The sequence below is a fragment of the Tupaia chinensis genome, unplaced genomic scaffold (assembly GCF_000334495.1).
Source record: "Tupaia chinensis unplaced genomic scaffold, TupChi_1.0 Scaffold148734_1, whole genome shotgun sequence".
Taxonomy (NCBI): domain Eukaryota; kingdom Metazoa; phylum Chordata; class Mammalia; order Scandentia; family Tupaiidae; genus Tupaia; species Tupaia belangeri.
This window is the reverse complement of record NW_006208581.1, coordinates 215,954-231,059: the sequence shown is the minus strand read 5'-3', so window position 1 is coordinate 231,059 and position 15,106 is coordinate 215,954. Positions and strand designations below refer to the sequence as shown.

The 15,106-nt window shown below is 38.1% G+C and overlaps 1 protein-coding gene across 1 annotated transcript in view; it reads left to right on the top strand.

Moving 5' to 3' along the window:
* Positions 1 to 14,572, top strand: part of UPRT (uracil phosphoribosyltransferase homolog) — a 43,537-nt gene extending 28,965 nt beyond the window's left edge. Inside the window, 6 exon segments of the mRNA XM_006170612.3 lie at positions 857 to 899; positions 4,676 to 4,745; positions 6,052 to 6,114; positions 9,823 to 9,984; positions 10,884 to 10,982; positions 14,333 to 14,572. Of these exon segments, the coding sequence (XP_006170674.1) occupies positions 857 to 899; positions 4,676 to 4,745; positions 6,052 to 6,114; positions 9,823 to 9,984; positions 10,884 to 10,982; positions 14,333 to 14,439 (544 nt within the window). The 3' untranslated portion in view covers positions 14,440 to 14,572.
* The last annotated feature ends 534 nt before the right edge of the window (positions 14,573 to 15,106 follow it).

The window sequence follows — 15,106 nt, the reverse complement described above, 5'->3', positions numbered from 1 at the left end:
GTTTTTTTTTTTAAAAAAAAAACAGGCATGGGAGATAAATTATCAATAATTTGAGAAAGAGGTCTTAGAAATTTGGTTACATGTTATTGAAAGTGGTGTTAAGAGTATATGTATTTGGGAACCAGCAGTTAGCGTAATGGCTATGTTGGTGGACTTCCACGTAGTCGACCGCGGTTCACGTCCTGGACCCGGTGGCTTAAAACTCACGCCAGGCGCGTGTGCGTGCATGCCCAAGATCCCGAGAGGAGAATGGAGGAGAAGGGATTGAGGCATGACCATCCCCCCGGGGGGTGATTTCTCGCTTTCTGTCTCTATGTCTCTCTGTGTCTGGTGAGCGCACACGCCCTATAGTGAAAACCTCTCCAAAAAAAAAAAAAAGAATATATGTATTTGTTTGTATCATTCTAATTTTAAAAAGGATCAGATACAAAGACGATGGGTTTCTTACCTTAGTAATATGGTTTTAAATCAAGGTGAGTTGAGGAGGAAGATGGGGAAAACCTGGTTTTATTACTGCAGTTTCCTCTCAACTTGAGCTGTGGGCTTGCGGCCATCTTCCAAAGGGACCTTGATTGAATATGTGCTTAGGCAGCTCAGTGGGGAAGTACAAGGTCTTTTAAAGTCCAATCTTTAATGTTGATGTCAAATAAGCATTTCTAATAATATTTAACAAGTCATCCCATTTAGATGCCTGTATCCTAGTAAAAAATATCTTTCCTCAGTAATAGCCTGTACTTGTAAGCATTTGTGCTTTCAGTATATAATAAGTCTTAATATCAGTGTCATATTATATAACGTGATATTTTACCTTGAAGCTATAATTTAGACTAAAACTTATACTTTTTTATTTTTTTAGGACAGCCAGTAGAGGTGACTTCATGTTTTCTGCAGATCGTTTGGTAGGTGGAGGCTTTCCATTTTCACTTCATTGCTGTACTTGGTGATGTAATCATGGTAGATCAAGTGGCATTTTTATTGTAGAGCATTGTGGAGGTGAGAGATGGTACCAAGTATTCATCGCCTTGCTAAGCTTCTGAAGTATTCTATTGTTGTATTAAAACTTTGCTTCAGTACTTTTTACCTTAAAGCATTGCCCATGAAAGAATTCCCTGAAGTTTTGAAGTACCATTAATTCTCAGATGGATCTCAGTAACCTGGTTCTCCAAACTCTTAAATGCCTCATTTTAGGCCAGTGAAGTGAAGTACATGAAAAGAAAACCAAAGATTTAAGGAGACCTAGTAGTTACCCTTGTGGTATCTAGCTAGTGCACACAAATTAATGTTTCTTGCAATCTACATTAGAGGGAGGAGGTGATATTTTGCCTCTTCTTTCCTATACTTTTCTCACATGTGAAATACTAAGTTGGACTCTCCACACTTTGCTCAGGGATTTTCTGTTAAAGATTGACTAAGCCTAAATCTGTTTAGCTAGTGGCCTGAGATCCTCTCAGACCAAATTGGTTGTTTTCAGGGTAAGCATTGTGTTTTTTTCTTGTATTTAGATCTGGGTGTGTTCAGTGCTTATAATGAGATTGACACATTATCTGCTGTAGTTATTAATCTTCACCATTCATGAACTACAGACTGAATTCATGGGAGTCAGGAACTGTACTAGATTGTGTTGGGAGGAAGGAGATACAATAGTGAAGAATATAGATATGATCTTGTAGAGCTTACAAACTATAATTATCACAAAATAAGAAATTTTATTAAAATAAATATTGATAATCAATATTTAGTTTGGGAAAGAAACATGGCTTATTAACCTCAGAGTTATTATAATCAGACTGTAGAAGGTAGATTTTTAAAGGGAATGTGAGAAAAAAATCAGAAACTTTTCATTTAGATTTTCCCTGAGGAATTTATTACAGAAGAGTGTAGACAACTTCTGTTTTGTTTTTGGCTCTAAATATTCTTGTTTCAGAAACTAATTTTATTTAAAATTATTTGAGCTTTCAGGGACAGAAATAACCCTTGGATAGCACTAAAATAAATATGGTTGACATTCCTGGAGCAATGGTTAGGTCATTTTGTCTTTTATTCTTTTATCAAACCAAAAGAATGGGTTTGAAGGAACTTGCATCTTTTTTTTTTGAGAGGTTTTTGCTATAGTGGGCATGTGCTCACCAGAGAGACAGAGACAGAGAGAGACAGAAAGTGAGAAATCACCCCCCTGGGGGGATGGCCATGCTGCAGTCTCTTCTCCATTCTCCTCCTGGATCTTGGCATGCATGCACATGCATCCAGCGTGAGTTTAAGCCACCGGATCCGGGACTCGAACCGCTGTCGCGACTACATGGGAGTCCAGCGACATACCCATTACACCAACTGCTGGTCCTGGAACTTGCATCTTAATGGCTGCAGTGGAGAGAACTGGGGAGCTCGGTGTTTACTGGAAGAACATGGTACCTTTTTCCTTTTTTTTTTCTTTACTTATTCTATTTTTCTAGAGACTGTAAGATTTAATTTCATGGTTATTGTAAAAAGATTCTTGAAAGAGCAGGACTTAAATCTTAGCCAGAAGTGATAATAAGGCCTATGGCGTAATTCACATGAGGGAATGGCAATTGGAACTTCTCTCAATTCAGACCTCTGTTCTATGCAGTTGACTTTGAAGGGTCTGATATGGGGTAGGAGAGGGTCTGTTGTGGTTGTAGCAGGAACTGGAACTGTTTAAGTTTCTATTGTAGATAATTTTTAGTATGTTCTCCACTCCAGCATGAGGGTCTCATTTTTTTTGGGGGGGAGAGATTTTTGCTATAGAGCGTGTGCGCTCGCCACGCGCCTGGCGTGAGTTTTAAGCCACCGGGTCCCGGACGTGAACCGCGGTCAACTATGTGGGAGTCCAGCGACATAGCCATTACGCTAACTACTGGTTCCCGAGGGTCTCATTATTGTGGTCATTAATTATATCTTGAATTTTTCAGTGTTGGCTTCCTTGGCCCTCAGATCCTTGAGTTTTTAATATTTTGGTTACCCTTCTGGTTTTATATTTTCTTGTAAAACTTGGACATACTAAATTCTGCCCCTGGGGTTTCAGGGAATGGAGTGAGAGGTAAGACTTTTTTTTTAAAGGAATTATTTTTATTTAACTTTATTTAGTAGTATTATATTATTTTTCAGGTGTTTTTTTTTGTTTGTTTGTTTGTTTTGTTTTGCTTTTCTTTTTTTGAGATAGGTTTCTGCTCCAGGGTGCATGTGCTCGCCAGAAAGACAGAGAGAGACAAAGAGACAGAAAGCAAGAAATCAGCGCCCGGGGGGAAACACCAGGCCGCAATCCCTTCTCCTCCATTCTCCTCTCAGGATCTTGGGCATGCACGCACACGTGCCCGGCTTGAGTTTATGCCATTGAGTCCGGGACTTGAAGCATGTTTGACTACATGGGAATCTAGCGACACAACCGTTATGCCAACTGCTGGCCCCTTATTTTTCAGTTTGATCAGAGAGAAACACAGACAGAGAGAGGGAAAGTGAGAAAGCAAGCCACCAGGTCCAGGACTTGAACTGCGGTTGGCCTTGTGAGAATCCAGCGCCTTTAACCACCATGCTATCTGCCAGCCCCAAGAGAGGTAAGACTCTTAAAAGGAGTGTTACTAAGAGGAGGAAGTCTAAAGTCTTTAAAGAAAATAATTCTCTTTACCCTTGTAATTTGCTCATATAACTCTCCATGGCAAGTGGTGGCTAGAGGTGAGTGTGTGCATTTACAGTGTTCATTACATTACTAGGCACCCTATATGATGCTGCAAGCTAAGAAAGTGCTAGTCCATTTAGAATTCATTTTTCTATTTTTTTATTTTTAAAATTTTTATTAGGGAGGAAATCAGGAGAGAAAAAAGATTGAATAGAATTTGTTCTTTTAATGGCAGCAGGGGGTCGTGTTGTGAAGACAGAGCATGGAGGGAGGGTGAGCTGGTGCTTCTTCCTGCTGTTCCTGATTCTTAATCAGTAATGTAATATTGATTGGAAAAACTGTGCTTTGTAGATCCAGTGCTGCTTTTATTATGGTAGGCTCTGGTTGCTCATAGGAATACCATATCTAGTTTTGGGAGGCTGTTCCTAGTAGTTCTGAGATATTCTTTTCTCTGTGCCATACATTATGATTGTTATGAGCTCTTTTTTTAACAACAAAACCAAAAACCGAGAAGTGCCAAGCATTCTACTAGATCCTCTTCTTCAAGCTCAGTAAATTGTTTCAGCCCATCTACTCTCATTTCCTCACAAGAAAATTATTTGCATTATAGTAGGCCTTTGCCAAAAGTAATCCAATTTAACAAGTTTCATAGGTACTGAACATGGCAGAGAAATTCTGAGTGAGCACTATTTTCAGAGTAACCAGAATATATTACTGGCAAAGATTCCTGCCATGAGTCTTGTCATTTGTTGGAGTTTTGCATCTCTAATAACCTGGACTTATTGAATGAAAATCAGAAGATTTCCTGGAGCCTTTTGGTGGCAACCATATGCTTAGCTGAGTTTGGATACATAGTAGCAAACAGTCTGATGTTTGGATATATCCGTGCATCTAACATATGATAAGGGTCCACTTCCTATGTTCATAAGCTGAACTCTTGCTTAGTGTGCTACTCACTTTGTTTCTACTGTTCAGTTGATGAAGCTAACAGTTAACAGGAGATTCTTAGCAGGTTCTCAGCTTATTCTTCCTTTTACTCTCTAGATCAGACTTGTTGTGGAAGAGGGATTGAATCAGCTGCCATATAAAGAATGCATGGTAACCACTCCAACAGGTAAACAGGGCAGTTATTTTCAAGTTTTCCTCATAGAAATTCTGAGCTGGAATGGGGTAAAATGGAAGGAAAACAGTCTGAATAAAATTAGTATGCAAAATTCAGAGTCTAGGTCTAGGTGGGGCTGTTCTTTTTAAACATTTTAAAGAAATTGAGACATTTAGTAAACCATTCTGTGTAGGTGACTTTTCGTTAATGCTGCTTGTCAATTCAAGTTAAAGGTTAATAAGTGTTCTTCAGCATGTAGGTATTGCCTCTGATGACAGTCCATTGGGACCACAATTGAGAATTGCTGGCAGCTGGGCCAGTCAGTGGCATGTGGTTGAGGAGACTGAATCCCACATGGCCAGCTGTGGTTTAAGTTCCAGGTCTGGCAGTTTGACAAACACCCAGACAAAGTGCATGTCCAATATTCCAAGAGGACAGTGGAAGAGAAGAGATTGCATTGTGGCCATCCTGTTATAGGGGTCCTTTCTGACTTTTTCTGTCTCCTGTGAGCCTACACATTCTATAGGAAAAAAAAATTGATGGCAATTTATCTTCACTTTTCTGAGGAGGGTGCTGGTCATTAACAAATAGGTGAGGCTGCTTTTGCATTTTAATTCCAGGTTAAAAAAAAAGGATGAACAGTAAAAAAAGAAAACTAAAAATGGTGTGAATTGCAGAAGGTGCTTTGTTTTACTCTTTAATAGAAAAAAGTCAAAGATTCTTATTTGAGAGTTTTGAAGTTCTGATGTAATTCTTTAGAAAATAATGCAAAACTGTTCTCTTCAAAGGGTTGACTTTATGGAGATTGGGATCTGAGCTTGTTGCATCATAATTGACCCAAATTTATGATGAGACCAAGGGTGGAACATTATCTATAACTACTTCAGCCTCTTTCTTCAGCTTTTAAGGCAGAAGAGAGACTCAAAAAGGAATAGAACAAGGAGGCCTTCTGCTGTAGCTCACAATGGGGGTCTAAGTTTGAACTTATGGGGTATATCGCATTCTTGAAGCATAGTGATTCTCCTTTGATGTCAGTTTCAGGAACGCATATGTGAATATCATTCTGTAATAAGTCCTATTCCCATCCGATGAAGTCTGCCTCTCTCAATTATCCCTACAGGTTTCTTATGAATAACTAAGCAGTAACTATGAAAAATCATGACTGATCTAATTACTTTCACAGGGAATCTAAGGTATTAAATAATGTGTTTGAACAAAGATTACTCTGTACCCATCTACTTTAAACTATAGGCACTTTATAAATAAGTAGGTTGCTTTGATGACGAAAGATAAATTCTTTGATTTTATTTCCCAACAGGATACAAGTATGAAGGAGTGAAATTTGAGAAGGGAAATTGTGGGGTCAGCATAATGAGAAGCGGTAGGTTTGCATATGTGTGGTTTTTGTCTCCTCACATGTATAGATATGGTACTGTTTTTCCAAGAGAAAAGGGGATTTATCTATCATAACTGCATTCTACCTTTGCTTAAATCTCATCACCTGTGTTGTCTGTCCTCATGGTGCCTTGGAGAGTCATGGCTTGTATATTCCTAATTTGAACTGCTGGGCATATTTCCTAGTGGCCTGCCCCCATGTAAGCTAGCTTTCAAAGAGATTCATGGGAAGGTGTAAGAATAGGAGGATGCAGTGAGTAAGAGAATGCAATGATGCTGTCTTGGGGAGAACAGGACAGTTTAAAGGGTGAGGGAATATAGTATAAATTTAGGCCTACAGAACTTTGAATATGTCACTAGAGAATATATTTGTCTCACTTGTGTTTTATTTCAGTTGTAGGAAACAATCTTATTCTGCCACGGGCTGGATTAAATGACTTGTTCAATATTTAAAATTTTAATATTTAATGTATGTGATTATATAGGCAAAAACACTTAACTGGCATTAAATCTAGATATTTGTATTTGGTGGTCTTCTAAATGTTGTAATTGTGTTTGAGTCCAACTTACCATTTTATTTATTTATTTATCTATTTATTTATTTATTTATTTAGGAGAGGTTTTTGCTATAGGGCGCGTGCACTCACCAGAAAGACAGAGAGAGACAGAGAGTCAGAAAGTGAGAAATCACCCCCCAGGGGGGATGGCCATGCTGCAATCCTTTCTCCTCCATTCTATTCTCAGGATCTTGGGCATGCACGCACACACACCCGGCGTGAGTTTAAGCCACTGGGTCTGGAACTTGAACCACAGTCAACTACATGGGAGTCCAGTGACATAGCCATTACACCAACTGCTGGTCCCCCAACTTACCATTTTAAACCAACCTTTGTACAACAGAGTCATATGCCTACAATTAGAACCTACATCTGTTAATGAGGATAATTATTTCCATTCAGAAAACTTTATTATTTTTCATACAAGATCACTTTTTTTTTAAAGCAGTGGAAACTGTACTCTCACCAGAAATGAAAGGATTATTATTTTTTTTTAGCTTTTTTTTTTTGAGGGTTTGCGCTAGCCAGACAGAGAGAGACATAGAGACAGAAAGCGAGAAATCCCCCCCCAGGGGGGATGGTCACGCCGCAATCCCTTCTCCTCCATTCTCCTCTCGGGATCTTGGGCACGCACACACACGCTCCTGGCATGAGTTCTAAGCCACCGGGTCTGGGACGCAAACCGCGGTCAACTATGTGGGAATCCAGTGACATAGCCATTACTCTAACTGCTGGTTCCCCTAGGATTACTATTTTTTTTGACATACGAAAAACTCACTTTTCTCCTCTGGCTATGGAGTTCAGTTTGTAAACAGTTAAATAATTAGATGTTTTAAAGTCCCTTTATTATAGACGGTAGCTCTTAAGTAGTGATAGCATTCTCAGGATTATATTGTTCAATTTTTTTAAATTGGTAAAGGCAATGGACTTTTTTTTTTTAAAGAATTATTTTGTTTTAACTTTATTTATTATTATTATCATTATTATTTTCCAGTTTGATCAGAGAGAGAGAGAGGAAAGGAGAAAGCAAGCCACCAGGTCCAAGACTTGAACCGTGGTTGGCCATGTGGGAGTCCAGCGCCTTTAACCACCATGCCACTTGCCGGACCCAGCAATGGACTTTTAAAAAAGTTTTATCAGAGGGTGCATGTGCTTGCTAGAGAGGAACAGAGAGAAAGAGAAAGTGACAAAGTACCTGCCATGAGGCATCGTCTTGCTGTAACCCCTTTTTTCTTCATTTTCCCCTCCTTTTGGGATTTTGGGCATGCATGCACGTGCACCAGGCATGTTTTTCAAGCTGTTGTATCTGGTACTTGAACTATGCAGTCAGCTGTATGGGATCCAGCTACCTTAAGCACCATGCCACTGGCTGACCTAAAAATAGACTCTTAAAAATTATTTATTTAATTTATTATTATTATTTTTAATATTCAGTAGGGTACATGTACTCACCAAAAGAGAGAAGGAAAGAAAACTGCCAGGTCTGGGACTCAGACCATCGTTGGCCATGTGGGAGTCCAGTGCCCTAACCACCATACACCTCCTACTCCCTGACAATAGACTGTAAGGCATAGTTTCTTGTGTTTTAGTCCAGTTCTTTTTCTAAAAGACCATCGTGGTGGTCCTTGCATTTTTATTGAGTACCAGATGACTTGGGAGTGATGTACAGAGTTGATTTGGTATTTATTAGACAGAAACTGGTTTTGCATTTGTACTAGTGATGTGCAGTTTCCTATTAAAATAAATTTAAATGAGAACAGTTATTTTTTTAAATAAGTAAATACCAGTATTAGTAGATTTTTTTTTGAGAGGTTCTTGCTATAGGGTGCATGTGCTTTCCAGAAACACAGAGAAAGACAGAGAGACAGAAAGTGAGAAATCACCCCCCAGGGAGAATGGCCATGCCACAGTCCCTTCTCCCCCACTCTCCTCTTAGAATCCTGGGCATGCATGCACACATGCCTGGCATGCGTTAAGCCGCCAGGTCAGGGACTTGAACCATGGTCGACTACATGGGAGTCCAGTGACATAGTTATTACACCAACTGCTGTGCCTTGATAGAATTTTTTTTATTTATATATTTTTTATTATTATTCATACATTATGTCCAGTGACATAGCTATTACGCCAACTGCTGGTCCCTTGATATAATTCTTTTTTTATTTATATATTTTTTTATTATTATTCATACATTAAATCACTATACATCATTTAGATTGTGAAGGGACTTTACCCAGCATGTGCGTGCGCTCGCCAGACAGACAGAGAGAGACAGAGAGACAGAAAGCGAGAAATCACCCCCCGGGGGGATGGTCACGCCGCAATCCCTTCTCCTCCATTCTCCTCTCGGGATATTGGGCACGCACACACACGTGCCCAGCGTGAGTTTTAAGCCACTGGGTCCGAGACGCAAACCGTGGTTGACTACATGGGAGTCCAGCAGCATAGCCATTACGCTAACTGCTGGTTCCCAATCCTAGATAGAATTCTTATATGACTTAAAATCTTAAAGATTGTATGAGAATGAGTGACTTTTGTCAAATACTTTCTTAAAATAATTTGGACTCAAAAAGAATCTCCATGTTAAGAAACCCTTGGAGAAGGGATGCAGTAGGTGGTATAATGGTTAAGGTGCTGGACTTCCACATGGCTGACCATGGTTTGAGTCCCAGACCTAGAGACTTGAAACTCATGCTGGGCATGTGTGTATGTGTGCCCCAAATCCCAGGAAGAGAATGGAGGAGGATTGTGACTTGGCCATCCCTCTCAGACTATAATTTCTCACCTTTCCTCTCTCCGTCTCTCCATGGAATGCACATACCCTATAGCAAAAACCTTAAAAAAAATTATTGTACTGTGTTCACCCTTTTTCTGTGATCATATGAAATGATAAAATATCTATGTGATAAGATAAAGTAGTGAGGTGAATAATTTTGATTTAGCGCTTATGAATTGTTTATTTCTGAATTTTCAATGTACTATTTTCAGAGTGCTAGTAACTGAAACAACAGAAATCCAAACCTCAGATGAGGGGAAATTACATAATCACAAACTCTCTACTCTGTGTTGTTCTTGGGCTTACACACTATCTCCCCATCCCCTTTTTCTCTCTCTTTTTTTAAATTTTCTTCTTCAAGGTGAGGCAATGGAACAAGGCTTACGAGACTGTTGTCGATCTATACGTATTGGAAAGATCTTGATTCAGAGTGATGAGGAGACACAAAGAGCCAAAGTCTATTATGCCAAGTTCCCCCCCGACATTTATCGGAGAAAAGTACTTCTGATGTATCCAATTCTCAGTGAGTGGCTTGAGATTAATTTGTAACCTTTAGTTAGAGTTAACTGCAACCTAGTGCTTGCCTATTAAATACCTTTCCATCAAGTATTGGAAAGATCTTGATTCAGAGTGATGAGGAGACACAAAGAGCCAAAGTCTATTATGCCAAGTTCCCCCCCGACATTTATCGGAGAAAAGTACTTCTGATGTATCCAATTCTCAGTGAGTGGCTTGAGATTAATTTGTAACCTTTAGTTAGAGTTAACTGCAACCTAGTGCTTGCCTATTAAATACCTTTCCCTGAAAGGCAAAAAACCATTTCTAAATGTGTTTTCATTGGTTGGATTTGGAGTTGTTCTTGGCAGTTCACCAAGGGATTTTTATTGTGTAATAAGAAAATAGACATTAATCAAATGTTTTTTTTAGCTCCAAAGAGCTTTAGTCTTGAGATAAACACATTGAAGCAAAAGATCTAGTGAGACAAAATATAGAGAACACAGAAAATACACTAAGGTATTTCCCCTTTCTATCCTAATGAGAACAGCAGTGCTTTTTTTCCCCCAAGGATTTATCTTCTCTGGAGGTAATTTTTTCCTACTATTCTGTTTGTTTTCCTAAGTTTACTCAGATCACACATGGAGAGTCCTCTGGAGAGACAGGGGTTTTATGTTGAATTTGTTATCTCAGATATTAAATGAATTAAGGGCTTATTGTGCATTTGATCACTAAAAAGTAAACGTGTCATGTCCATTATTGAAAATAACATTGATAAGGAACAAACACCTTCAAATGAAGCTTTATCTAATGAAATTTTATTTTAGATTATGATTAATATATTGCCCTTTCTTTCAAAGACACTTAAAATCAACTCTGAAATAAATGTTAACATTGCTAGTACATTTGGTTGTCTTTTGATTTCAGGCACTGGAAATACTGTAATTGAAGCTGTAAAAGTTCTTATAGAACATGGAGTTCAGCCCAGTGTTATCATCCTACTCAGTCTGTTCTCCACTCCTCATGGTGAGTTCAGCATGAGGCAGTTACTGGGGCACCAGATGTCATGAGATGGGTAAGTATGCATCTGTCTAGCCTTTCATCCTGAGGAAAAGTTTGCTTTCACATTAAAGCTAAATCTGATTGTGGTAGTTATAACTTGTTTTTGTCATCTCTTAGTGATAGTATTTTACACCATTCTAGTGTTCAAATTCAAATGGAGAAGTACGAATGAACCCCATTGAAAAAAATTGCATTTCTCTCCCTCCCTCCCTCCCTCCCTTCCTTCCTTCCTTCCTTCCTTCCTTCCTTCCTTTCTTCCTTCCCTCTCTCCCTGTCTCCCCTCTTCTCTCCCTTCCTTCCTCCTTCCCTCCCTTTCTTTCTCTCTTACTTGCCTGAGGGTACCTGCACTCACTAGAGAGAGATAGAGAGAATGGAGAACAAGGGGAGGGGTGAGTAAGAAAGCACTCCTCCATGGGGCATAGTCACTGCACAATTCGTTCACCTTCATTTCTCCCTCCTTTCAGGGTTTGGGGCATGCACAGACACACACCCAATGTGTTTTTCAAGCCCCTGGGTCCAGGATTTGAATTGTGTAGTTGGCCATATGAGATCCAGCCACCACAATCACCATGCCAATGGCTGGCCTGTAATTATTAGTGACCTTGTTTGGGTGGAGCCTGCAAATGGCTGTTTCCTCTGGCTCCTCGAGCCTGAGAAGTACTTGTAAACAGTAAGAGACCGGAAGTATGTTGAAGTCATGATGTATTTTTCTATGAAAGAAAAAATGTGTCATGATTTTTCTGACAATCTAGTAGTTAGCTTTGGGATCTTATTAAGCTTTGCAGTGTGAAGCAAAGAACTGAAGAGGTTTAAGTCAGATTCTTTTCACAGGATATGGTGAGAGAACTGTGTCTTCTTTTTCTGAGGGGGGTGTACTTAGTTTAAGATCCTAGCTTTTTTGCTGTATAATTTAGGACAGTTGGGAACATATCCTAAGGAAATAATCATAGATACTTGTAGAATTTTTGCTTGAATGTTTATTGTAGAGTTGTGTACTATAAGAAAAAAATGAACATATATAAATTATAAACAATGAGGAAATAGATAAATAATATATATTCAGTTTGCTTTCAGATCGGAGTCCTCTACTGCAAACATGCTCTGCCAGATCTTTGGTCAGGCCAAGAAGCATCTCAGCTTGATTCCCCTCTGTGTTTATCTGAGGCGGAGGTAGTGGAGCAATGCTCTGTGTCATGTGTTTGGTATTGTTCAATCTAGATATAATTTGGGATAGAAAGGATAACCCTGGAACTCTGGAACAAATTAGATCCCATTGTCAATGTCAATACAAATTTCATTCAGTAGTGTGAATTACTTAGGAAAGTGAAGAATGAATATCCAGACTTCTAAATGAAATGTTTTACTATAAAAATACTAAGAATGAAGGTCTTCTGGAAGCCATCCACACAATTTTCCACTTACCCAGAAAATATGTCTTCCTGAAATACGTGAAATCATGTTGATGTGTTTGTGTTCACACTGATTAATAGATATCTGAGACTTGGAAAGTTAATACATATGCAAAGACTATATCATATAACTGTTACATTACATTTTTTGAAAAAATTTAATGATATCACACATACATAAATGTACATAAAATTAACATCATTAGAATAGTATATAATACATGGGTACCTCAAAACAAGTTCAAGAAACAATAGAATTAAAGTATGAGTCTATTTGGTATAAATTTCCTTTGAAATGCATGCATAGTTTTTTTTTTTATAATACACATGTTTCCATGAGCTTTTTGAAGACCTCTCAAATTATCACCAAGCTTAGAGATAACCAGTACAAATTATGAGTATTTTAACTACCAAAATCAGACTTGAATTTAATGTAGAATTTACTAAATCTTTCCTCAGCATGGGAGGCTACACAGAAACACAGTATTATTTCATTTTTGGTTTCAAAATATACATGCAGCATTAATCATGGTTAGGATGCTGAGATTCTAAGATATATTTATTTTATTTATGTTTAAGCTTTTTTGTTTATATTCTACAAAGAATTCATATTTGCTTCATTACTGAAAAGAAAGAGAAATATACATGACTTTTTTAGAAGCTACATTTCAGAGTGATAGGCTCTAAGTCTCATCCAATCCTGAAGAGACTAGAAGTTATCTAGTGGGGAAGGCTGTTTTCAGTAGGCTATTATATAGAAATTGTAACCAGTTTGATTACTTTGCTTTTTCATATCCAAGTAGTTCAAATGATGGTGACAAAGGGTGATTCGATTGGTCATCCACTTATATATAACACAGATGACATTGAAGACATTGAAATAATCTGGCTTATTGAGATTTCTGCCTTTGAGGGTATAAAAATGATCTCTAGTTGTAATAGTAAATATGAGAATAATATACTATTTTTTGACATCATAGCTGAAAATTATCTTATTTTGTGGTGGCATTGCTATGACTTTTTACTTTGACTAGGATCCTAGCCAGTCCTAATTCCTTTCCCTGTTTATCCTCCTCTCCCAAAGCTAGAGTCATAATTTCTAAAAGGCTAGCTTGCTCTGGAAAAAACAAAAAACAAAAAACAAAGTCTTTGTACTTGTTTCACAGTATTCCAGTTGGGAAACCATCATTTAGTTTCATTCTTTTTGGAAGAAAGATTTTATTCACTCTGTCCTAGCTGCCTATAAAATAAAAGACTCTCCAGGGGAATAATTGAACTGAATAACTAAACAATTATAGTTTTAAAATCTTAGCTATAAAACAATTTCATTCTTTTTTTTCTTTTTTTTTTGGAGAGGTTTTTGCTATAGGGCATGTGCACTCGCCAGAATGACAGAGAGACAGAAAGCAAGAAATCACTCCCTGGGGGGATGGCCACGCCGCAATCCCTTCTCCTCCATTCTCCTCTTGGGATCTTGGGCATGTACGCACACATGCCTGGCATGAGTTTAAGCCGCCGGGTCCAGGACTCGAACCGCAGTCAACTACGTGGTAGCCCAGTGACATAGCCATTATGCCAACTGCTGGTCCCTAAAACAATTTCATTCTAAGAATGTATTTGTGAGAAGATGAGAATGTAGTCTGACTACTATTAAAGTTTTCACATATTAGCCATTATATTAGGTCATCGAAAAATTCATGACATGTTTTTCTATGCAAAAATGCACCATAACTTTGTGACGACCCCAATATAAATGAAGAGACTTAACTAGGTCCAATTACATATCCAAAGGTTATTGTTCTATGTCCTCTGTCAATATTAAACATAGTGACAATAACATTCCTGAATTCCAACTAGTGTTATAAAAATATCCTGCCATAATAATTTTTCTTTTATGTTTTGAAGGTGCCAAATCAATCATTCAAGAGTTTCCAGAGATCACAATTTTAACTACTGAAGTTCATCCTGTTGCACCTACACATTTTGGACAGAAATACTTTGGAACAGACTAAGTTACTGGAGGAAAATGAATTATCTTGTGTAATATTACAGTTATGTTTTGAGTTTCTCCTTGTTTCACTAAGTTGCTTGATGAATGGCAGAGAAAAATGCATGAAAGATCCTTTTTAATTGAAGTGGGTACAGTAAAAAGGAAATATTTGAAATTATTTTATTTGGTCATTTCTTGACTATCGACACTCAGTTTAACAATGAAGCGGAACAAGCTCTTAGAAAAGATGGAAATATTAATAATATGCTAATGCAAGTTGTCGAACCCTTGGTATATTGAAATTATTACCTAATTTATGGACCTCTTAGTTTGGAGGTTGCTTACAGCCACAAATAAAACCCAAATGAGAGTCAGTTATTTGATCCACTATAGTTTGCACTTTGTTTAGTTTACTTTTAGCTCTAGGGAGGTTTCATGTATGGGACTGTTGTCACCTTTCTCTACTCTTTACTTCCTCATACTGTAAATACTGGTAACTTGGAGAGGAGAAAATAAGAATGCCTCTTAGAATTTTACATTTCCATTAATATCCTCACTCAATTGGCAGACTCAGGATGTATGGTTACCTTTTTAGTCAGATCGTTGTGTTCTTCATGGCTCATTTTCCAAACTGTGCATTGTTAGTAGGTGCTTTGCCAAGCTGGAATGAAGAAGATGGTGGGGCATTT